The sequence below is a fragment of the Pseudophryne corroboree genome, chromosome 6, assembly GCF_028390025.1.
Source record: "Pseudophryne corroboree isolate aPseCor3 chromosome 6, aPseCor3.hap2, whole genome shotgun sequence".
In the NCBI taxonomy this organism is placed as follows: Eukaryota; Metazoa; Chordata; class Amphibia; order Anura; family Myobatrachidae; genus Pseudophryne; species Pseudophryne corroboree.
Window position 1 is genome coordinate 728,434,031 of NC_086449.1, and position 24,482 is coordinate 728,458,512.

A 24,482-nucleotide genomic window follows, 5' to 3' on the forward strand; every position below is an offset into this window, starting at 1 on the left:
TATATGAAATGAATCCGTAGGCTCCTGGTGTGTTCTAATCACCTCACATTGCGACTAAGACGCATTTTCGGCAAACATAAAGACGCCCAACCATATCAGAGTCTTCCAGGACCTGGCGGCTCACACTGCATGTATTGAGGCTAGATGTATGAGGACACATCTGTACACACAGTATTACCTACAGTACATGCATTTTTTTTTTACTTGTCACTTTAAAGTTAAAATAATGGGTTATAAACATACGGACTGGTCCTTGTTCATGGTGACTGCTCAGAATTTGCACTACATAAAGCACCTGATGCAGACTAAGAATTAAATTGGGTGAAGATGTAATTCAGATGAAAGTCCTTTGGACTGTAGTATTGCTAATGTCAGTAGAAGGAGATGTGCACGTAGGGAGGATGCTATTGAAAAGGTTACACCTATCTATGCTGTTTTCATGTTTGTAACTGCATTTAACAGTTCATAATAATATAGTTTAAAAAACGTCAGCGCTTATCCTCCATGGGGCGGATTCAGTTAGACACAGTTAACTTCAGTTAATTATAGACTGCAGTTAACGCAGACTCAAACAGAAATCCACGTTAAACATCCTGATCAGGGTATTCTATGAGTTATTGTGCGTTAGCAGGTAATTTACTGCACAAATAAAAGTGTCTGTAATTGAATAGCCATGGGCTACCACCCTTTTCATGGCACAGTAAATTACTGAATGTAATTGAATCCAGTCGTGCGTTTCTACTCAAACTACTGTCACTGGCTGTGACTGGGTACCGGTTCCCTGCCAACACCAACCAATAGACTAATAATAATATTGGCAGGAGGGGTAAATTATGGAGTACTGAAGAGAAACAATGACCTCTCTACTGACTGGTGGGCTATGCAATCAGACTTACCAAAACTTTCATAGAATTTACAAACATTTCTATAGCAATAACAGGTTAATCACTCAACCTATTAATATTTGCATATGACAAACAGGAATAAGAATAGCCATGTATTTCCTGCTCTGCTGTTTTTATATTGTTGTTTTTTTAATTATTTGATATCTTAGTTTTGTTGTGAGTTACTTTAAATCCAGTACCTGTACTCTATATGAAAATGGGTTCTAGTTAAGGGTTTTGCTGCCAACCAACCCTTTGTGGAGGCTTGGAATTCGACAGTGGAAGAATCAGGTGCAATTATCACATCCAGTAATATATTTAGTAAGGCAGCAAGTATATAAGGGAACCGCTGGCCTTTGCTAAATAGCTCATTAAAACACTGTAATTGCAGGTTAAGGCAATGCTTTTTATGCTCTTTGTAGCCAGCGACAAAACAAAATCATGTAATCTATAGCGAATAGAAAGTATTGTTGGCATTTAAACGTCAATTAACATTAAATATTAATAGGCAAATAGGCCGTATTGTGATATTAGCGCTTTATCTGCTGAATGTAATTTGTTTGACTACAGGCTCAGTCATTAATTCTCTCTATGAACCTGTGTTTGGTGCTTCTGTGACTCAGGATGAAGGGATGTAGCAGAAATACAGTGATTTTCACATGTTTATCTAATTAGACTTATATAGGACTCAAGAACTTGCATTGGTAAATGGATGTCTTAGGAGACTTGAAAGCAGGTGAAGGAATGTTGCAGAAAGTGACTTATAGGTAACCCGTCAAAGGTACATTAAAAAAAACCTCTCCCAAGTTCTTAGTACCAATTTATTTTTTGCCGAAAATACGTCTTCGTTGCAACGCAATGAAACTAGGATGCACAAGACTGTTCTCATTAATGTGATATGACACTGGTATATTGTGTGTGACTAATTCTGTATACGGAGCAGAACAGACCTTGTATTGGAAATAAGCTGTGGCTGCTACATTGTAGCACTTTGTATATGTAGTCAGAGACTCAGTCGCACACATATATGTAAGCGTCATGTATCAAATTAGCACTCCTCGTGCGTCCTAGTCACATTGCGTTGCAACTAAGATACATTTTTGTCAAAAAAGACGCCCGACGCTAGAAGATTCTTACGCAACCTAGCGCGCTGAGAGGGGCTGACTGGCAGGACTGCAGCTATTATGCGTGAGGACATATTTGTACCTTTTTCCTGTGTTTTTTTTTTTTAAACGTATTTTGTGAAAGCAGAAAGCATTCTGACATTTTCTCCGTTTTATTTTGTGAATGCACCATGACTGAGATTTTTTTTATTCTAAAAATGCCAGTTGTGTACATACTTATGCAGAAGGCACAGGACAATGTTTTCCTTTACACGTGTGTACACACGGTACGATTTTTCTTACGATTTTGACTATATAGTCAAAATTGTAAGAAAATATAGTGCATATCATAGAAACATAGAATTTGTTGGCAGATAAGAACCATCTAGTCTGTCTAAGCCCATCTAGTCTGCTCCTTTTTTTTTACATTATTTTTATCTCTAACCTTATTTGATCCTTATTTCTTTGTAAGGATATCCTTATGTCTATCCCATGCATGTTTAAATTGCTCTACTGTCTTAGCCTCTAACACCTCTGATGAGAGGCTATTCCACTTGTCCACTACCCTTTCTGCAAAGTAATTTTTCTGCAAATTTCCCCTGAACCCCCCTCCAGTCTCAGTGCATGTCCTCGTGTCCTATTGCTTCTCTTCATTTGGAGAATGTTTCCCTCCTGGACTTTGTTAAAACCCTTGATGTATTTGAAAGTTTCTATCATGTCCCCCCTTTCCCTTCTCTGGTCCAAACTATACATATTGAGATTTCTTAGTCTATCTGGGTATGTTTTGTGATGTAGGCCATGCACCATTTTAGTTGCCCTTCTTTGTACAGTTTCTAATGTATTAATATCCTTTTGAAGATATGGCCTCCAGAATTGAACACAGTATTCTAGATGAGGCCGTACCAATGACCTATACAGTGGCATTATTACTTCTTACTTTCTACTGCTGATTCCTCTACCAATGCAGCCAAGCATCTGACTAGCCTTCCTCATTTGCCTTGTTACATTGCTTACCTGCCTTTAAGTCATCTGAAATAGTGACTCCTAGATCCCTTTCCTCCGCAGTAGTTTCCAGTATAGTGCCTTTTGATTTTTGAGACCCAAGTGCATGATTTTGCATTTTTTGGCATTAAACTGTAATTGCAACACTCTTGACCATTCCTCTAGTCTACCTAGATCCTCAATCATTTGTTTTACCCCACCTGGTGTGTCTACCCTGTTGCATACCTTTGTGTCATCTGCAAAAAGGCATACTTTCCCTTTAATGCTATATGCAATGTCACCAATAAAGATATTAAAAAGCACTGGTCCAAGTACAGATCCCTGGGGTACTCCACTGGCAACATTTCCTTCCTGTGAATGCACTCCATTTACCACAACTCTCTGTTTTCCATCCTTCAACCAAGATCTTATTCATTCAATAATCCTAATATCCAATCCCAAACTTTCAAGTTTATTTAGCAGTCTGCGATGTGGAACAGTGTCAAAAGCCTTACTAAAGTCTAGATAAGCTATATCCATGGCTCCGCCTTTATCCATCACTTTAGTCACACAGTCAAAAAAAGTCAATAAGATTTGTTTGACATGATCTCCCCCCAGTAAATCCATGCTGTTTGGGATCCTGTAAATTGCCGTATTTGAGATAATCTACAACTTTTTCTTTTAAGAGTGTTTCCATCAATTTCCCTACTACTGATGTAAGACTCACTTGTCTGTAGTTGTTTGCCTCTTCCTTGCTTCTACTTTTGTGCAGTGGAACAACGTTTGCTCTTTTCCAGTCCTCGGGAATTACTCCTGTAGCTAATGACTGGTTGAATAATTCTGTCAATGGTGCTACCAGTAGCCCAAAATTGATTATATCAGTGGGGCCAGGCTCCGGCCGTGTCGAATAGTCAATGTCGGGCTCTGCAGCACATCGCACCATGTGTACACGCCTTTAGACTGAAATGATGAAGGAAACAGTAATATGGCTGCTCCTGTTGTATGCATATGAATAGAACTAATCTGCTGTGTGCAGAATGACTTGTGCCAATATGTTGTGTTTAATGGGATGCAGTCCAGGAACTATATATCAAGACGTGCTGGAAAACATAGCGATACAAGCAGCCGTTGTCTCAAAAACATTTTGGTTCCCTGCCCCACATTTCGTGACACCATACGTCCCACTACACAGTATGCATCTTATTCACATTACTAATGCAGCAAAAGTACAATGCAGGCGAGCCCTGGACACTGGCAGCGGTAATACATGCAGCCGCTGTGTGCGACTCAGACGCTGCCCTTGGTGAAAAGGCAAAAGGATGAGGGACAAAAATACTAATCCTAAGTACCTAGGACACTACGGGCCTGATTTAGGGATGTATGCAAATGAATCGCAGCTATGAATTTATGCGTGACTGTGTGAATATATGCAGATACCACAGCCACCTTGATTTGTATTAAGACATCCATCAGCTGCTTTGCAGATGCCAGTGGCTGCGTGCATTGGTTGCAGGTCAGGAGTTTATGGAAGTTTTGAGTAGCCCATGGCCACAGGAGGTAAGACGCCGGAGACATTGCAGCTGCACGTGGCTTTGCAGTTGCAGCCTCAAACACGTCCCCAAAACAGTTGTGACACACCTACATTTGCCATCACTCCCCTTTACCGTCACCAAGCGGTCTCTAATAGAATCACTTTGCAAATAAATCCTCTGACATCCACTGTCACTAGACTATCACGGCACATGCTCAGTGCGACGTATACGCATACACAGACCGCTGGTAATCACTCAACCACTAAACAAACGGGGTTAGTGTCCATCCCTGAATCAGGCCCTATGTGTGACTTTGGATGCAGCTATGATACAGATAAGACACTGAATTCAGACATACTAATGTGTCCTCATACACCTACGTCTATACGCCACGGGACGCCCAGCGCGACTGAGCCACTCTAAGAGGTGTAGCGAACAGTCTTTTTCCTTTTGCATCTTATTTGCATAGTAGATGCAGCGTCACACCACTCAGTGTACCAGAGACGCTGGGCTGCGAATTCAGAAGCACAGGAACCGATGATGACTGAAGATGAAGCATAGCGGAACTTTGCGTGAGAAAAGGCAGCTGCATTGTAGCACTTCCTATACAGAATCAGACTCAACAAATGTCACACATCAGATTGATCGGTGCCACCTAGTAAAGTAGTTTGGTCGCTTCCCATTTTTATTTGTGCGAATAAGAAGCGCATTTTGAGCGAGAAAGGCTCATGATGTGCCCAAGTCACCCAGGACCTGGTGCACCGAGAGGTTCTGTTTGGCCACAGTTATAAGGACACAGCTGTAAGTACAAAAGTATGAGAATCACTACCCCTGGTGAAGCGTGTCAATCGCACCATATAGCGCAAAAAGGATAGGAGTATAAGGACATTTGGAGGTCATGCCGTAAATTGACCAATCAGCTGTGATCAGACAGTAGTCTCAGCAATGCTCACTTTGTAAATTCTCCCCATGTACAAAGCCCACACTGTTTTTAGGAGTCTGGAATTCATTCATACTAAATATATCAATATTTTGTATCATCTTGGTTGCCATAAAGTACAGTAAAAGCATTGTTTATGAAGGTCATTCATATCCACCTGTTGCCTGGAGGCAGCCATTGTGTGGCCCAAATCCTATCTCCATCGCTCTCACACAGGTCCTGGTACAGCCATATTGGACGTTCGTCGTCATGATGTTGAGAATTAATTGAATGTGCCTATTTATTAGCTTTCAATCAGTAATTAATGACCCCTAAATGAGCCAGTGTCTTGCGGTTAGATATAATTGGATTAACGTTGAAGAGCTGACGGGAGCTGTAAAAGGATTGAACGGATTGCTGGCTCTGTAATTAAACCGCCGCAGACAATAAACACAGAAGAAGGTCGGCTAATTCCAAATGAATCAACTGGGTTTCAAGCACCACTAGAGGATGTGCATGCAGAATGTTCCTTGGAACTATTTCTTTTTTTCTTTTTACTGGTTAAAATAAAAAAAATAAAACAGTATGAAAGTCGCCTGTTTTAATTGGCTTGGAGCCTGTGGCAGAACTGGTGCCGAGTCTGGGGCAATTTATTCCTTTTTAATAATAAAAGAAACAGGGGAGCTGACAAAGGAGCTTATATTTACAGCCGTAGTCTTGCACCTTGTCCGGCACTCATTAGGCATCCACTTCACAGCGTTACCTTTAATTAGAGGACAGCATCTGTGCGGGAGCTGTATCTTTTCTTTCTTCCTTTATTTGCTAAACATTGAGGTCTGATGGGAAATGTTTATACGCCGGACTATGGAAGAAGCAACGCTGACCGTATTGTGTTTGTACTGAATAGCCCCTTTTTTAACTATTTATTTTATTTTTTTTCAGAGAAGAGATGATCAAACCAATGGGAGTCAGAGCAGACGGAACAATGGCTCCGCTGGAAGAAGCGATATGCTGTCAGCAGGTCCCTGAGCCGGACAGTTCAGATTCGGACTAAGCGCGTTGGCCGCTACTTGTTTTGTTTGTTTTTCTACAGTGATATCTATTGCTATTTATACTCTTGATATGTCAGAATTTATTTTCTCTTTAAGGAGTATTATCTGAAATAATGATTTTGTTACATTTTCCACTGTCCCTTGAGAAAACGAAACCATCAGAGTAACGGACGCAAGATTAAACCCTTGACCGACGAACGCAAAATATTTAAGCTGCCCAAGGCTCCTCTAATAGGTGCTTATACAGCTGTGCACTGGAGAAAGGGTACGGTAGTCCGCTGCTGTTGGTTTATTGCCATTATTCAAGTACATTTTAAAAAGGCTTCACAAATAGCGTCACTGTTGCGTGCATTGGTATAACATTAAAGGACCACTAAACCTCATACGGTTCACTGTTAAAGTGCTATTCTCTGAAGAGATGCACACCTGTATATACTACATTAAAGTATTTAAATGATGGATTGGATGGGGTGGTGAGGTAGAACCTTTCCTATGCATATCATTCCTACTTCTGTCAGCCGCCCTCCTGTGGGATAAATGTGGGGAAATTGCTGACCACAAAGGATGCAAGTCTTGATTGCGTTACGTAACAAGTGCACACATTTTATGTAATATAGCTGGCTGATATGGCTTATACCAGGATTTCCCAAACTCGGTCTTCAAGGGAACCCTAACAGTTCATGTTTTAAGGATATCCATGTTTAAGCACAGGTGACTTAAATAGTACATATATATATTGGTAGATGCTCAAGGCTTTTTATATCCAAGGGGAGACCAAGTGTGACAGTCTGCAGAACAGCTGAATGAGGAAGTGACAGCCGCAGTTGCCGTGGAACATAATCCCTCATGCTTGTAAAAACTTGCTGCTGGTAATTACGCACTTTGGACACTCTCTGCACTTTGGATTCCATGCACTAATTGTTTTACTGCTGTATGTTTTATGTGATTGTATATTAAATGTTTTAACGGTACATCACTATAAGCACTTTTTTCTTTGTTACATAAACATTGAAAATCATTTGTGGAAGGACTTTGAACTACAGTTGGTCCCTTCATTGGGCGCTTGTATGTATTATCACATTATTTTGCAGATGCTCAATTAGCTTAGTGATTTCATTCAGGTGCTCGAAAGGGAGGGGTATTTCTGAGCAAGAAAAAAAGGGCATTTGGTTTCCCCCAGCACCCTGAATGATAACAGTAACCTGTTATCATTCAGGGTGCTGGGGGAAACCAAATGCCCTTTTTTTCTGACTTAAATAGTACCTCAGTAAGTTGTATTATTCCATCTGTGCATAAGCATTTATATTCTTAAAACCTGGACTGTAGGGTGCCGTGAGTAGAGTTTGGGAATCCCTGGCTTATGCTCATCATTCTCCTTTTATCACTGCCAGAGCCTCTCAGGTCCTGTGTTCATATCACCAATTAGTGCATAGGATGAGTGCATACATCTATACACTCGCTTTATTGGGCTTAGTGGTCCTTTTATCCAGCACCTGAATGTAACTATGTGTAAGGTGCTCTTGTGGCGCATGGGGAGAGCTGCCTTGTTCATCATTTACAACAGCCAGTGTCTGACTGTTCTACGGATATTAATGGACCAATATAATTACTTCTCAATAGGGTACAAAACCTGCTGAGTGTCTTCTAAATTTTCTGTGACCTCTTATTTAAATGCTAATATGAGTCAAGTTTGATGAAAATCTACTGTATTAAAGGGTGTTATTCTGTACTGTAAGATGTTCTTCTCATTCAGTAATGGCATGAAGCTATCTGATGCATTGTTTCTGATTTACCCTTTTCAGAATAAAAAGCATGTCAGTTTCTATTTATATTAATTGGGTTTTTATTTAAAGAACATGTCACATGGAAAATTAGGTGTGGAAAATTAGACCTCTCCGTGGCTACAATTATGTAAATTATTTCTAGAACCATAAGGAACATCTGTCTCCTCTGCTGTGTCACTTTTCTACTTCCTGCAGTGTTCATAGGGGGTAATTCAGGTAGCAGCAATGGCCGCCAAGTGCTGAACAGTCAGTCATAACACTGAAACTTCATGGCCAATAACACAACACAGAAAAATGTCCCTGATTTACTTTTCATACATGGGATCTGGGAATTTACCCGGTCTTATCTCAGTGACCCTGGTCGAGAGCAGGGTCGTGGAGCATGTTTTCACACATGCAGAAATCCAGGGTTGCTGCTTGTGCTTGTGCAATATCCAGAGATAAAGCTGCATGTCTGAAAGAGGCATAAGTGTTAGATATCTCAGATTAAATTGCAATGAAATAGATCAGTGGAACATCAGATATAGAACTTGGAAATAGAAGAACAATCATTCCAACCCAAACTCCCCCTTCCTACTTCATCCTTCTCAGATATAGGAAAGTTTTATGTCTGTCCTAACATTCTGTATTCGCTTCGACTTCTCTGGCGTAAGGCTGTACTACCCATTTAGTATCCTTTTCCCTAAACCTGCTCAATGCCAGGTTTCCCACGTGTCATCTTTATCTGACACTACTCATCTACTGTAGAATGGTCATCTCCAGTATCTAGTTAAGGGGTTACACACGGAGAGAGCCATACTTAAAATCCAAGCATTCTAGTCATTTTAAGCACGGATCCCTGGTGTGTATGCCCCCCAGCGATAGGGCCGCCTATCGCTAGTGCGAAGTAAGCGCTCCCTCGCTCAGCACACATCGCGCTGTGCTGAGCGGGGGAAGAGATGTGAGCTGAGCGGTCACTGATAGATCGCTCAGCACACATCTCTTTAGTGTGTACCCCCCCCCCCCTTTACAATTCCTGATGGCCTAATTAAATCAGCGTATACCCTTGTATCATTCCTGCTATACCTTAAGATAGCCTCTACTTCAGAGTTTCCCAAACTCAGCCATCAAAGTCCAGGTTTTAAGGATAGCCATGCTGGAGTACAAGTGACTTAGGGCCTAATTCAGATCTGATCGCAGCAGCAACTGTTCTCTAATGGGCAAAACCATGCGCACTGCAGGGGGGGCAGATATAACATGTGCAGAGAGAGTTGAATTAGGTGGGTTACATTGTTTCTGTGCAGGGTAAATACTGGCTGCTTTATTTTTACACTGCAATTTAGGTTTCAGTTTGAACACACCACACCCAAATCTAACTCTCTCTGCACATGTTATATCTGCCCCCCCTGCAGTGCCCATTAGCTGACAAATTTGCTGCTGTAATCAGATCTGAATTAGGCCCTTAATTAGTACCTCAGTCAATTTGATTTAACCATGGATATCCTTAATAACTGGACTGTAAAGGCAGAGACTGGGAAACTGCTCTAATTAGTTTCATTTTAGAAGGAATATTTAATTGTAGGTAAGTTAGAAAAATGTTCCCAATGTAGTAGAATAGTATATTCAAGAATATATCTTCAAATGAAACAAATCTTTTAGGATAAAAGTTATGTTATATAGATTAAAGTTTAAAAATAGATCTGCGTTTTATAAAAAGGGTAAAGCTTCTATTTGTTCTACTTTTCCATCATGAAGAACAGCTAGTAATGCACACTTACACAATTTCACTGTTTGTATAATTCATAGGTAGCAGTATATTTCATTGTGAGGTGGACGCAGTCACTTATGCCATAACCTTCCCATGTGTATATCCGTTCATATGAATGAACAAAGACTAATATGCCCATTCGCAGTGTCTTAATATGCTGCTGCGTTATTGGTTGCGATATCGTGACTTTAAGCAGCCCTAAAGCAGGTGCAGGTTTTCCATCTCAGTATGGCCTCGTGTATGAGCATCCACATAGATCTTTAGGTTTATTTGGTTTTGCTTATCCAAAACTGGTAAGATTGATAAAATTTGAGATGAAAGGGTATGCTCTATAACTCAGCCAGTGACCTGCTCCATTCCCTACCTGAACCCTCTGGCACTTTCTGTTCATTTGATCCCACAAGTGAAGATGAAGTATCAACACTCTTTTCATCTTCCTACTCCACTACCTCTCCTCTTCATCCTATACCCTCACAAGTCAGTAAAACTTTGTCTCCTGTGCTTATCCCAACCTTAACTAAAATCTGTAATCTCTCTCTCTCTACTGGTATCTTTCCTTCTCTGTTTAAACATGCAGTGATTACTCCCATTCTAAAAAAACACAACTCTGACCCAAACACACTACTGTCCCATTTCTCAGCTACCATGTCCCTCCAAGCTACTTGAGACTTGCCTACACTCGCCCTACACACTTTCTTAACTTCCACAACTTATTGGACCCACTTCAGTCAGGCTTTCGTGCCCAACACTCCACAGAGACGGCACCGACCAAAGCAGTGAATGATCTAATCACTGCTAGATCAAAAGGCCATTACACACTTCTTATTCTTCTAGCTCTCTCTGCTGCTTTTGACACTGTTGACCACTCTCTTCTCATACAAACACTACAATCCCTAGGTCTTCAGGACACAGCTCTTACTTCGGTCTCATCCTACCTATCTAATCGCTCTTTCAGTGTTCACTTCTCTGATTCTACCTCTTCTTCTCTACCTCTATCAGTTGGAGTACCGCAAGGCTCAGTCTTGGGTCCTTTGCTATTCTCAATCTATACCTCATCTCTTAATAAACTAATCAGCTCCTTCGGATTTCAGTATCATTTGTACGACGATGATACTCAAATCTACCTATCCTCCCCATATTTATCACCATCTGTATTGGCTCGTGTCACTGAATGCCTGTCTGCCATTTCATCTTGGATGTCCTCTCGCCACCTCAAACTCAGCATTTCCAAAACAGAATTATTTTCCCACCAGCCAAGAGTAGTTACCAACCTGATATCTCCATAACTGTTGACAATGCGAGTATCCACCCTACCTCACAAGCTCGCTGCCTAGGTGTCACCCTTGACTCTGAACTGTCCTTTGTTCCACACAGTCCATCTGTCTCTAAATCATGTTACATGCACCTAAAAAAACATCCAAAATACACCCTTATCTTACACTAGACACTGCAAAAAGTGTAATCCATGCACTCATCATCTCCCGCATTGATTGTAATAGTCTAGTTCACACTATTAGACAGCTATACATACACACTTTTGTCTCAGATAGGACCATCTTTAATCATTTGGTTATTCATACATTTGTAACTTTATTTAGAGCATTTATATTCTCCATGGACCAACATGCAAAAGGTATGGAGAAGTCATGTTACTAGTAAAATACATAAGGTTCACAAACACTAAATGACATTTCACACTATCGTAGGACCTTGAATGGACTATGTCTACAGATATTATAAATGTTCAGCTATTTAACAAATTCCTTTTCTGAACATCCACATAGATCTTTAGGTTTATTTGGTTTCGCTTATTCAAAACTGGTAAATCATAATCCGCAGAAAACAGATTAGAATGCAGCACTGACCGATAAATTTCCACCCAGAAGTCAGGGTTTTAATGAGTCTCTGTACATTTCTAAAGTGGACTGTTTCCTCATTGAGGGGTGTTCAATAAGTTTCCGGATGCACAAAAAGCATTATACACTGCTCACAAAAATATAAAGGGAACACTTAAACAACACAATGTAACTCCAAGTCAATCACACTTCTGTGAAATCAAACTGTCCACTTAGGAAGCAACACTGATTGACAATCAATTTCACATGCTGTTGTGCAAATGGAATAGACAACAGGTGGAAATTATAGGCAATTAGCAAGACATCTCCAATAAAGGAGTTGTTCTGCAGGTGGTGACCACAGACCACTTCTCAGCTCCTATGCTTTCTGGCTGATGTTTTGGTCACTTTTGAAAGCTGGCGGTGCTTTCACTCTAGTGGTAGCATGAGACAGAGTCTACAACCCACACAAGTGGCTCAGGTAGTGCAGCTCATCCAGGATGGCACATCAATGCGTGCTGTGGCAAGAAGGTTTGCTGTGTCTGTCAGCGTAGTGTCCAGAGCATGGAGGCGCTACCAGAAGACAGGCCAGTACATCAGGAGACGTGGAGGAGGCCGTAGGAGGGCAACAACCCAGCAGCAGGACCGCTACCTCCGCCTTTGTGCAAGAAGGAACAGGAGGAGCACTGCCAGAGCCCTGCAAAATGACCTCCAGCAAGCCACAAATGTGCATGTGTCTACTCAAACGATCAGAAACAGACTCCGTGAGGGCCCAACGTCCACAGGTGGGGGTTGTGCTTACAGCCCAACACCGTGCAGGACGTTTGGCATTTGCCAGAGAACACCAAGATTGGGAAATTCGCCACTGGCGCCCTGTGCTCTTCACAGATGAAAGCAGGTTCTCACTGAGCACATGTGACAGACGCCAAGGAGAACGTTCTGCTGCCTGCAACATCCTCCAGCATGACCGGTTTGGCAGTGGGTTAGTAATGGTGTGGGGTGGCATTTCTTTGTGGGGGCCGCACAGCCCTCCATGTGCTCGCCAGAGGTAGCCTGACTGCCATTAGGTACTGAGATGAGATCCTCAGACCCCTTGTGAGACCATATGCTGGTGCGGTTGGCCCTGGGTTCCTCCTAATGCAAGACAATGCTAGACCTCATGTGGCTGGAGTGTGTCAGCAGTTCCTGCAAGACGAAGGCATTGATGCTATGGACTGGCCTGCCCGTTCCCCAGACCTGAATCCAATTGAGCACATCTGGGACATCATGTCTCGCTCCATCCACCAACGCCACGTTGCACCACAGACTGTACAGGAGTTGGCGGATGCTTTAGTCCAGGTCTGGGAGGAGATCCCTCAGGAGACCATCCGCCACCTCATCAGGAGCATGCCCAGGCGTTGTAGGGAGGTCATACAGGCACGTGGAGGCCACACACACTACTGAGCCTCATTTTGACTTGTTTTAAGGACATTACATCAAAGTTGGATCAGCCTGTAGTGCAGAGGTTCTCAAACTCGGTCCTCGGGAGCCCACACAGTGCATGTTTTGCAGGTAACCCAGCAGGTGCACAGGTGTATTAATTACTCACTGACACATTTTAAAAGGTCCACAGGTGGAGCTAATTATTTTACTTGCGATTCTGTGAGGAGACCTGCAAAACATGCACTGTGTGGGCCCCCGAGGACAGAGTTTGAGAACCTCTGCTGTAGTGTGTTTTTCCACTTTAATTTTGAGTGTGACTCCAAATCCAGACCTCCATGGGTTAATAAATTTGATTTCCATTGATAATTTGTGTGATTTTGTTGTCAGCACATTCAACTATGTAAAGAACAAAGTATTTAATAAGAATATTTCATTCATTCAGATCTAGGATGTGTTATTTTAGTGTCCCCTTTATTTTTTTGAGCAGTGTATTTACAAAGTGTACATTACATATTTTTCAATGTAGTCACCAGAGGAGTCTGTGCAAAGTTGCTTGCATTCAAACGACAGTGAAGCAGCTGGACCAGTCCAAAACAAGTAATTCTTCTACATGCTGGATGAAGGTCTCCACTGCAGATACCGGTGTCTCAACAAATTCCACTCATCTTGCGCTTGATTTGTGGGAGCACATAGAAGTTGCAGGGGGCCAGGTCTGTACTGCACGGCAGATGACCAAGCTCCTGGATGCATAACACCACTTTCCTGGCCTTGTGGGCTGGTGCAGTATCATGGAGAAGGGCAACATGAGCTCAAGTTCTTGGACGGTACCTGGGAATGGCTTCCAGCAGGCACTGGTTGGTGTACCAGTCGCAAGTGACTGCGCTTCTGCACAAGTGGTACAACACCTACTTGATCAGTCTGGTCCACAAAAACAGCCACCATCTGCTTAGCCACATTGAGCTCACAATCAACTGTGGCTACGCACCTCCAACTGAGGTCCACTGGGCTGACTGTTTGATCTTGGGATCGAAACGGTAGATCCAGGATTCATTGCCACTGATGATCTTCCAGACAGAGATTGCGCAATCGCCATCAAACCTGGAGAGCCTGAAGGGGCACCAAGTTACCCAAGCCTCCTTCTGCTCTCACGTCAGCTGATGGGCACTCAGCATGCAGAAACCTTGCTCAGGACAAGTTTTTCATGGAGCAGAGGTTCTCAAACGCAGTCCTCAAGTCACCCCAACAGTCCAGGTTTTAGGTATTTCCATGGCTCAGCACAGATGGTTAAACCAAATTGACTAAGGTGCTTATTAACTCACCTGTGGCCAAGTATAGCTATACTTAAAACCTGGACCATTGGAGTGCCTTGAGAACAGTGTTTGAGAACCTCTGTCATGGAGTATCAATAGTATGGATCCCAATGAGTTTACAATCTCCTAAATGAGCCATGGTCACCCAGGCATCCACCAGAACTATGGCCTGCACAGCAACAATGTTGTCATCTGATGACAGACAGGTCAGCTGCAACACTCCTCATCTTCAAGGGACAGTCTGCCACATTGAAATTCTGCAAACCAAAACTCTCCTGCTTTGGCAGACCACTCGAAGATGATCATGGCTCTCTAGTTGCCTCTGTCTAGCACCATAATAAGTTTATGAAGTGAGTGAAGATTCGGTCATTGTGCAGTGCTGCTTATAAACTGTTCTGTGCCTTGACATTTCACAAGATCTTTAGCCAGATCACCCCTCCTATAGTCACAAGAGAAAAACCTGTACGGAGCATGCAGTATGGTCCATCAATCCGGGGGTCTGGTACATTGGAGGCCAGAGCAGGCAAGGAAAAGGAAAACGCTCAGATTCACATGGTAACATCTAGATAAGCCTCTGCATAGATGTTTTCCTCTGTACCTGAGAGTTTGCCTCCTCTGCAAACTGTTGCTCATATCCCCGGCATGCTGCCCTTTGAAAGCTTGATTCCTTGTGCATACCCAGAAGAGGGGTGTGACCTCATGGCATGCCCCCATTTTCGTTTGTCTGTGGGGGTGCCCACAGCTCTCCCCCACACTGAAGATGCAATGAGCATCCGCACGGCCTCAATTTACCTGCTGAACAGAGCAATAGTGTGTTGCCAACTCCCAACCACATAAGACACTGGCCTGCGGATGGATCAGTCCCTAAAAAGAGTTGGGAGGTGTGTTTTGCTGGATTAGGAAATTAGTGAATTCTGAACTTAAAAATGCTCCACTGTTCCTGGAGCACCACTGTCTGTTCAATCTAATCTGTAAACTGTATTAAGTTACATCCAGAGCCATTGAGAAAGTGCAATACCTGGTCATAAGGAGGGGTGGGGCCACAGCCCCTCAACAAAAAAATAAATAAATACTATGCACACTGTAAAGTCCCCCAGTTAGGATGGGACCTCAAACAGGCTCAGACAATTTTTACCCACTCCACCCTGCTCTGGACACCCCTGAGTACATTTACAAAAGTGCTCTCACTGTTGCTGCCATTTGATTGATGTTATGAAAACCTTAACCTCCCTTAGAAACATCTGAACCCACAACTACATGTTTGTAACCATGGTTACAGAGGTTAACGCAAAAGGTTCATCAAATGGTAGAAACGTGTTAGCGGTTTGAATGTGAGGTTTTAAAGCAGAACCCCATCCCCCCCCAAGGCTAACGGTCATTAGGTTGACATGCATTAGGTCAGGCCTGGCCGACCTGTGGCTCTCCAGCTGTTGTGAAACTACAAGTCCCAGCATGCCCTGCCACAGTTTTAGCATTCCCTAATAAAACGGTCACAGGGAATGCTGGGATTTGTAGTTTCACAACAACTGGAGAGCCACAGGTTGGCCAGGCCTGCATTAGGTTGACATGGTTAAAGGTCGACATGGAAAAAAGTTGACATGAGTTTAAAAAAAAATAATGTTCTTTTCATTTTTTGAACTATTTCATACTTTACGATCCACGTGGACTATGATTGGGAACGGTAACCTGTGCCGTGCGCAGCAGCAGCAGAGCGAGGCACCTTGCCCGAAGCATGGTGAGCCATGCGAGGGGACACGGTGCACTAATTGGGGTTCCCCGTCACTTTATGAAGATAATGACACCAAAAAAAGTAAAAAAAACTCATGTCAACCTAACGACTATGTCGACCTTTTGACCATGTGACCTAATGCATGTCGGCCAATAGTGGTCAACCTTATGACTGTCGACCTAAATCTTGTCGACCTGATGACCAATACCCCCTTATCAAGTACAGTATCAGGAACTATTCCTCCAGGTTGTATTACCTAGTATATTTCTTTAATTATTCAACATGATTCTATTTGTGATCGTTACAGGTTAAAGCACTGTATACCTTGTAACATGTGCATGTAATAATGGAATACAATATATAAATATGTAATTTAACCAATTGGAAGACTGTTTATTAATGAAGTCTGAAGTATATTATAAAATACATAGTTTATTACAAGTACGAACAGATAAATTTTTATAGATAAAGTTACACAACCAATATAAATACAATAAATTAAACAAAAACAAACATCAAAACAAGTTTAATGAAAACAAAGTCTGATTAGTTTGAGTTTAAAAAAAAAAAAACAGTGGAGCAATACCCTGAGCGATTACAGCAGCGATGGAGGATTAAACGCTAGCGGTGATTAATGTTCATAGCAGCACATTTTATCTTATCCTAATCGTGTACACCTTAAAATAAAAAGTGTTTGACACAATATTTTGAAAATGAAATGCATCACACACTTTCCTACAGATTAAAAAAGCTGTACAACATTTGTGATATTTGAGAAATCAGATTGTGCGTCTTGAACTGCAGCTCTGATGTGTCCATCACACTTTATGCTGTAGGTTACAAGAAGAATGAAACACAGATTAACTACTGATTGACACAAGTAGCCAAGAAAAGCAAAACAATAAAAATCAGCCAAAACAGTTAATTGAAAAACACAGTACAGACCTTTTTGCAGCTGGTGATGCATGAGCGGCTAATTTGAGGCATATCCCTTGCTGGGTGTAATATGGTATGCCGGCGGCCGGGCTCCCGGCGACCAGTATACCGGCGCCGGGAGCCTGACCGCCGGCGTGGCGAGCGCAAATGAGCTCATTGCTGGCGCGCTACGCGCTCCACGCTATTTTATTCTCCCTCCAGGGGGGTCATGGACCCCCACAAGGGAGAAAAAGTGGATGTCGGCTGTCGGAATTCCGGGGCCGGTATACTGTGCGCCGGGATCCCGACAGTCGGCATACTGAAGAACACTCCCCTTGCTATATACAGTGCATCCGGAAAGTATTCACAGCACTTAACTTTTTCCACATTTTGTTATGTTACAGCCTTGTTCCAAAATGGAATAAATTCATTTTTCCTTTAAAATTCTACACACAATACCCCATAATGACAACTTGAAAAAGTTTTTGGGAGATTTTTGTAAATTTATTGGAAAAAAAAAAGTAATCACATGTACATAAGTATTCACAGCCTTTGCCATGAAGCTCAAAATTGAGCCCAGGTGCATACTGTTTCCACTGATCATTCTTGAGTTGTTCCTACAGCTTAATTGGAGTCTACCTGTGGTAAATTTAGTTGATTGGACATTTGGAAAGGCATACACCTGTCTATATAAAGGTCCCACACTCGACAGTGAATGTCTGAGCACAAACCAAGCATGAAGTCAAAGGAATTGTCTGTAGACCTCAGAAACAGGATTGTCTCAATGCACAAATCTGGAGACAGGTACAGAAAAATATCTGCTGCTTTGAAGGTCTCAATGAGCACGGACCATCATCCGTAAACGGAAAAGTTCGGTACCACCAGGACTCTTCCTAGAGCTGTCTGGCCGTCTAAACTGAGCAATCGGGAGAGTAGGGCCCTAGTAAGGGAGGTGACCAAGAACCCGATGGTCACTGTCAGAGCTACAGCATAATTCTGTGGAAAGAGGACAACCATCTCTGCAGTAATCCACCAATCAGGCCTGTATGGTAGAGTGGCTAGACAGAAGCCTCTCCTTAGTAAAAAGCACATGGCAGCCCGCCTGGAGTTTGCCAAAATGTACCTGAAGGGCACTCAGACCATGGGAAACAAAATTCTCTGGTCTGATGAGACAAAGATTGAACTCTTTGGCGTGAATGCCTGGTGTCATGTTTGGAGGAAACCAGTCACCGCTCATCAATACCAATAAGGCCAATACCATCCCTACAGTGAAGCATGGTGGTGGCAGCATCATGCCGTGGGGATGTTTTTCAGCGGCAGGAACTGGGAGACTAGTCGGGATAGAGGGAAAGATGAATGCAACAATGGGGGTAATTCAGAGTTGATCGCAGCAGGAACTTTATTAGCAGTTGGGCAAAACCATGTGCACTGCAGGGGAGGCAGATTTAACATGTGCAGAGAGAGTTAGATTTGGGTGGGTTATTTTGTTTCTGTGCAGGGTAAATACTGCCTGCTTCATTTTTACACTGCAATTTAGATTGCAGATTGAACACCCAAATCTAACTCTTTCTGCACATGTTATATCTGCCTCCCCTGCAATGCACATGGTTTTGCCCAACTGCTAACAAAGTTCCTGCTGCGATCAACTCGTAATTACCCCCAATGTACAGAGACATCCTGGATGAAAACCTGATCTAGAGCGCTCTTGACCTCAGACTGGGGCGACTGTTCATCTTTCAGCAGGACAACACTCCTAAACACACAGCCAAGATATCAAAGTAGTGGCTTCAGGACAACTGTGAATGTCCTTGAGTGGCCCAGCCAGAGGCCAGACTTGAATCCGATTGAACATCTCTGGAGAGATCTGAAAATGGCTGTGAACAGACGATTCCCATCCAACTTGATGGAGCTTGAGAGGTGCTGCAAAGAGGAATAGGCGAAACTGCCCAAAGATGGGTGTGCCAAGCTTGTGGCATCATATTCAAAAAGACTTGAGGCTGTAATTGCTGCCAAAGGTGCATCAAAGTATTGAGCAAAGGCTGTGAATGCTTATGTACACGAGATTTGATTTTTTTTTTTTTTTTTTTAAATATTATATTTATTAAAAAAAGTCAAATGCTACAAGTGAAGTAAATGACACAGACATTGGGGTCTATTCAATTCAAGTCAGAATTCAATTCCCGACTTGTCGGAAAAAAGTCAGTTTCCGACATTTTAAGATCAAATCCAGATTCGACCTATTCAATCAAACTGCCGTTTATCTGACAAGTCAGAAATTCCGGGCAAGCGTTGGGCAGTGAAAGCCCATTAAAAAAAAGCAGCTGAAGTGGCACCTAACAGAAGTGCCGCTTTGACAGGGGCGTCCTTTCAGCTCACATGAAAGCACGCCCCTGTCACTGAGGAAGCTGTGATAGGGCAGTGGGCAGGGCCGGTCCTGTTATTACTTTTGGACCTGGTACAAGGCTGTGTAATGTACAGGCACATTTAGAAGTGTGCCTGATTAGTTGTTTGCACCCTACCTAGATCCTCTCTATAGCTGCACCCCCAGTCGGACTCTGGCGGGGGATCTCTACAGGTGCTGGAAACCCCGCAGGGTGAGAGGGCTCTCTTGCAAGGAGAGACCACTGCCGAGTCTGCCTGGCAGCAGGAAAAAGGTTCTCTGTGAGGAAGGGGGCATGTCTGCTGGGCCAGTTCACACTGTGCACAGGACCAGATGGCTGCTACAGCGATCGGTACTCTGATCGGGTAGCGGTCACTGGTCCTTCTTTAGTCACAGGCTACAGTAAAATGGCTGTGGGAGTACTGCTGTTCATGCCCTGCAGCAGCAGCTCCCCATCGGAACTCCAGCAGCAGCCAGTAACACAGAAGCCGGGTAGGGGACTCCCATACAGGGGAAGGCTACAACGGTGCCCATAAGTCTCTAGCCAATGTTTTTTTATAGTTTAACTATAGGAGTTCTAGGGCCAGTTGCAGCCTCTACCCTCCCCTATGCCATGACACACTGTTTCTGTTCCGTCTCCGGGGCTCCTCCCCTTCCACTGTGCAGCAGTGTTACACAGCACCAGCCCCCATTCCTCTGCAGAGCAGGATGCTGTCCCACTTCCTGATCCTGACTGTGCAATAGGAGCATGCTGGTGTTTCATGTATGGGCATATAGGTAATGGCTTCAGGGTAGAGGGGCTGATATGGGATTTCCTCCCTCTGTATCTTTCTTCTGTCTGACTGTCCCTTCCTTCTCTCTGTCACCTGCCTCTTCATTATGCCTGTCTTTCCTCTGTGTGTCTCTTTACACCATCCTCTCACATCCTCTGTCTGGCTGTGTGTCTCTTTCCACCATCCTCTCACATCCTCTGTCTGCCTGCTTGTCTTTCCTGTGTGTCTCTTTCCACCAGCCCCTCACATCCTCTGCCTGTCTGTCTCTTTCCTTTGTCTCTCTCTCTCTCTCACATCCTCTGTCTTTCTCTTACCACCATCCAATCACATCCTCTGTCTGCCTGCCTGTCTGTCTCTTTCCTCTGTGTGTCTCTTTCACCATCTTCTAACATCCTCTGTCTGCCTGTCTCTTTCCACCATCCTCCCACTTCCTCTGTCTGTCTGCCTGTGTCTGTCTCTAACAGCAGGGAGGGATCTGAAAAGATTCCTCACCTGCCCAAGCTGACGCATCAGGGACGTCGGTGGTAACTGGCATCTGCTTAGGGGGGGTAGCAGGTATCAGCTCGGCAGCGGTATGGGTCATCAACGGGACTCAGAGAACATTATGGCTGCAGTGCCTCACCAGCCACTGACCTCACCGCACGCCCCCGATGTGTTCCTGTCAGTATTTGCATACATGCAATTACACACAAACCTCCCAAGTTTATGCTGGATTTCACTTCCCCATCCACGTGAATAAAATATGCGCAGCATTGACTACAGGATCAGTAACCATCTCTACTGAGACACTTCTGGCACTCCATGCCCCTGGGAAAACAGAGGAGGGGTTTTTTTAGCCAACAAAAATCAGAGATGCTATACCCACCTACATCTTTTGAGATTGCATCACTTCCTCCATGTCAGTCTGCCAGTTCAGGGCTTTCAAAAACTTTCTGGTGACGTCACAGAGCTCTCCCAGTTGCACCACGTCTGTGCTCTTCATTGGTTTTGTTTTAAATGGACCAACAGCATCTCGGTTCATCAGGAGCCGGGGAACGTTTGGTCGCACAGAGTTTACAATGTTGGCAAAAGGTTCAATCTATAAAAATGAGGAACAATGGATGTAGCATAAAAAGGTGGCCCAGTTTTGGACACAGCCTAACTAATCCTCCACCCCTCTGACAGCTAATAGTAATCACCTTCCCACAAGGAAATCTCACCGCTTCCTGGCTAAAGGTGCATACACACGGTGAGATTTTGACTAAGTGCCAATTTTGACTATGCAATTTCCCTTTAACTCCCTGGAACCCAGAGCCACCAATTTTGACTACAGTATTATTACTTGGAATTTTGACTGTGCTAGAAACTAGATTGTACACAATATAGCCAAAATTGCCTTGCCTGCAGAGTCTATTTTTTCTTGCGATACAGACCCCACGGGTGCGCTCATCGGTAGCGCAAGCTGTATACACACTGCGATATGTGCTAACTTTTCTTACGATTTTTACTATATAGTCAAAATCGTAAGCACACATCGCACCGTGTGTATGTACCTTAAGATAGCAAGCTACCAACTTTTCATGCAGGTTCCAATGACAAAATGGGCATGTCTCCTGGCTGAAATCCAGCAATCTGATTTGGATAATAGGTGTTTTCAGCTGGAGTACTTTGCACATTTGACAAGTGCTTAGCAAGTTTGAAAAACCCCTAGAGATAGGTATGGTGAAACTACAAATCCCAGCATTCCTCGAGAGCCACAAGGTTGCCTACTTTCAGGGATAATAGGATTCACAACATAATGTAATGAATACCTCCAAAGAAGTCCCCATAACAATTAGCAGGTCAGCCTTTGGAAAGTCCTTTGAAAATCTGGCAAATTCTTTTGGAAGATCTTCACCAAAAAACACAATATCTGGTTTAACAACCCCATAGCACAATTTGCAACGTGGGGATTTGTCATTCATAATGCAGTCCTTAATAAAACAAAGCAAAAACCAATGTCAATAAATAATTATATATAAATATATATATATATATATATATATATATACACACATACATATATATACATATACACACACACACACACACACACACACACATATACACACACTTTATATTTATGTTTATTTTTTCTAAAGAAAGAATTTCTATTTCAAGTCATGTTATTTAAAATGACAATGCTTTGCTTTAGTGCATAATACCCGAGCTTCTGCTGTAGGGAATGGAGTGTAACACAGGTGACAAGATGCTGATGAGAATGTTCCATGAGCCTCAACTAATTTTTTGGGTGGAATCCCAGCTGCTGGAAAATGGAGAAGACAAAAATAAAAAAATAAGTTACAAAATAAAATAGATTACCATATACAGGTAAAAAGGTAGGTACAGTACATACGGAAAGTATTCACAGCGCTTCACTTTTTCCACATTTTGTTATGTTACAGCCTTATTCCAAACTGGAATTCATTTTTCCCTCAAAATTCTACACACAATACCCCATAATAACAATGTGAAAAAGTTCTTGTGATTTCTGAAAATTTATTACAAATAAAAAACTAAAGTCACATGTACAGAAGTATTCACAGCCTTTGCTCAGTACTTTGTTGATGCACCTTTGGCAGCAATTACAGCCTCAAGTCTTTTTGAATATGATGCCACAAGCTTGGCACACCTATCTTTGGGCAGTTTCACCCATTCCTCTTTGCAGCACCTCTCAAGCTCCATCAGGTTGGATGGGAAGCGTTGGTGCACAGCCATTTTCAGATCTCTCCAGAGATGTTCAATCAGATTCAAGTCTGGACTCTGGCTGGGCCACTCAAGGACCTTCACAGAGTTGTCCTGAAACCACCACTTTGATATCTTGGCTGTGTGCTTAAGGTCGTTGTCCTGCTGAAAGATGAAAAGTCGCCCCAGTCTGAGGTCAAGAGCGCTCTGGAGCAGGTTTTCATCCATGGTGTCTCTGTACATTGCTGCATTCATCTTTCCCTCAATCCTGACTAGTCTCCCAGTTCCTGCCGCTGAAAAACATCCCCACGGCATGATGCTGGCACCACCATGCTTCACTGTAGGGATGGTATTGGCCAGGTGATGAGTAGTACCTGGTTTCCTCCAAACATGATGCCTGGCATTCACGCCAAAGAGTTTAATCTTTGTCTGATCAGACCAGAAAATTTTGTTTGTTTCCCATGGTCTGAGAGTCCTTCAGGTGCATTTTGGCAAACTCCAGGCAGGCTGCCATGTGCTTTTTACTAGGGAGTGGCTTCCGTCTGGCCACTCTACATACAGGCTTGATCGGTGGATTGCTGCAGAGATGATTGTCCTTCTGGAAGGTTCTCCTCTCTCCAAAGAGGAATGCTGTAGCTCTGACAGAGTGACCATCAGGTTCTTGGTCACCTCCCTAACTAGGGCCCTTCTCCCCTGATTGCTCAGTTTAGACGGCCGGACAGCTCTAGGAAGTGTCCTGGTGGTTCCGAACTTCTTCAATTTTACGGATGATGGAGGCCACTGTGCTCATTGGGACCTTCAAAGCAGCAGACATTTTACTGTGCCCTTCCCCAAATTTGTGCCTCGAGACAATCCTGTCTCAGAGGTCTACAGACAATTCCTTTGACTTTATGCTTTGTTTGTGCTCAGACATGCACTGTCAAGTGTGGGACCTTATAAAGACAGGTGTGTGCCTTTCCAAATCATGTCCAATCAACTGAGTTTACCACAGGTGGACTCCAATTAAGCTGTAGGAACATCTCAAGGATGATTAGTGGAAACCGGATGCACCTGAGCTCAATTTTGCGCTTCATGGCAAAGGCTGAACACTTATGTACATGTGATTAAAACCTCAAAAAAAAAACCAAACTTTTTTTCAAGTTGTCATTATGGGGTATTGGGTATAGAATTTTGAGGGGAAAAATGAATTTATTCCATTTTCTAATAGAGCTGTAACAAAAATGTGGAAAAAGTGAAGCGCTGTGAATACTTTCCAGATGCACTGTAGCCACATGGATAGAAGGTTCATATACATGCCTGATTTGGCAAAGTGCTGCAGAATTGGACCATTGTCCAACCACAAACCCAGAGCCGGCCCTAACTAATATGATGCCCTAGGCAAGATTTTAGCTAGTGCCCCCTAGCACCGCCGCT

The 24,482-nt window shown here is 43.1% G+C and overlaps 2 protein-coding genes across 9 annotated transcripts in view; one reads left to right on the forward strand and one right to left on the reverse strand.

Annotated features, from left to right (window-relative positions):
• RIC8B (RIC8 guanine nucleotide exchange factor B) overlaps positions 1-6,854 on the forward strand; it is a 151,730-nt gene extending 144,876 nt beyond the window's left edge. The window contains exon 10 of the mRNA XM_063928440.1: positions 6,362-6,854. Within this exon, the coding sequence (XP_063784510.1) occupies positions 6,362-6,473 (112 nt within the window). The 3' untranslated portion in view covers positions 6,474-6,854. The remainder of the gene's footprint in view (positions 1-6,361) is intronic.
• A 9,816-nt stretch (positions 6,855-16,670) lies between these two features.
• Positions 16,671-24,482, reverse strand: part of LOC134933327 (NAD-dependent protein deacetylase sirtuin-3-like) — a 122,878-nt gene continuing 115,066 nt past the window's right edge. For 6 of the 8 annotated variants that reach the window (XM_063928444.1, XM_063928445.1, XM_063928448.1 and 3 more), the window contains 4 exons: positions 22,550-22,650; positions 22,157-22,318; positions 21,236-21,444; positions 16,671-17,128 (listed from right to left, as the gene is read on the reverse strand). In XM_063928444.1, coding sequence (XP_063784514.1) covers positions 17,041-17,128; positions 21,236-21,444; positions 22,157-22,318; positions 22,550-22,650 — 560 coding nt within the window. In that variant the 3' untranslated portion in view covers positions 16,671-17,040. Of the gene's footprint in view, positions 17,129-21,231; positions 21,445-22,156; positions 22,319-22,549; positions 22,651-24,482 lie in introns of all 8 variants that reach the window. The other 2 variants (XM_063928446.1, XM_063928447.1) reach the window with 2 other exon arrangements.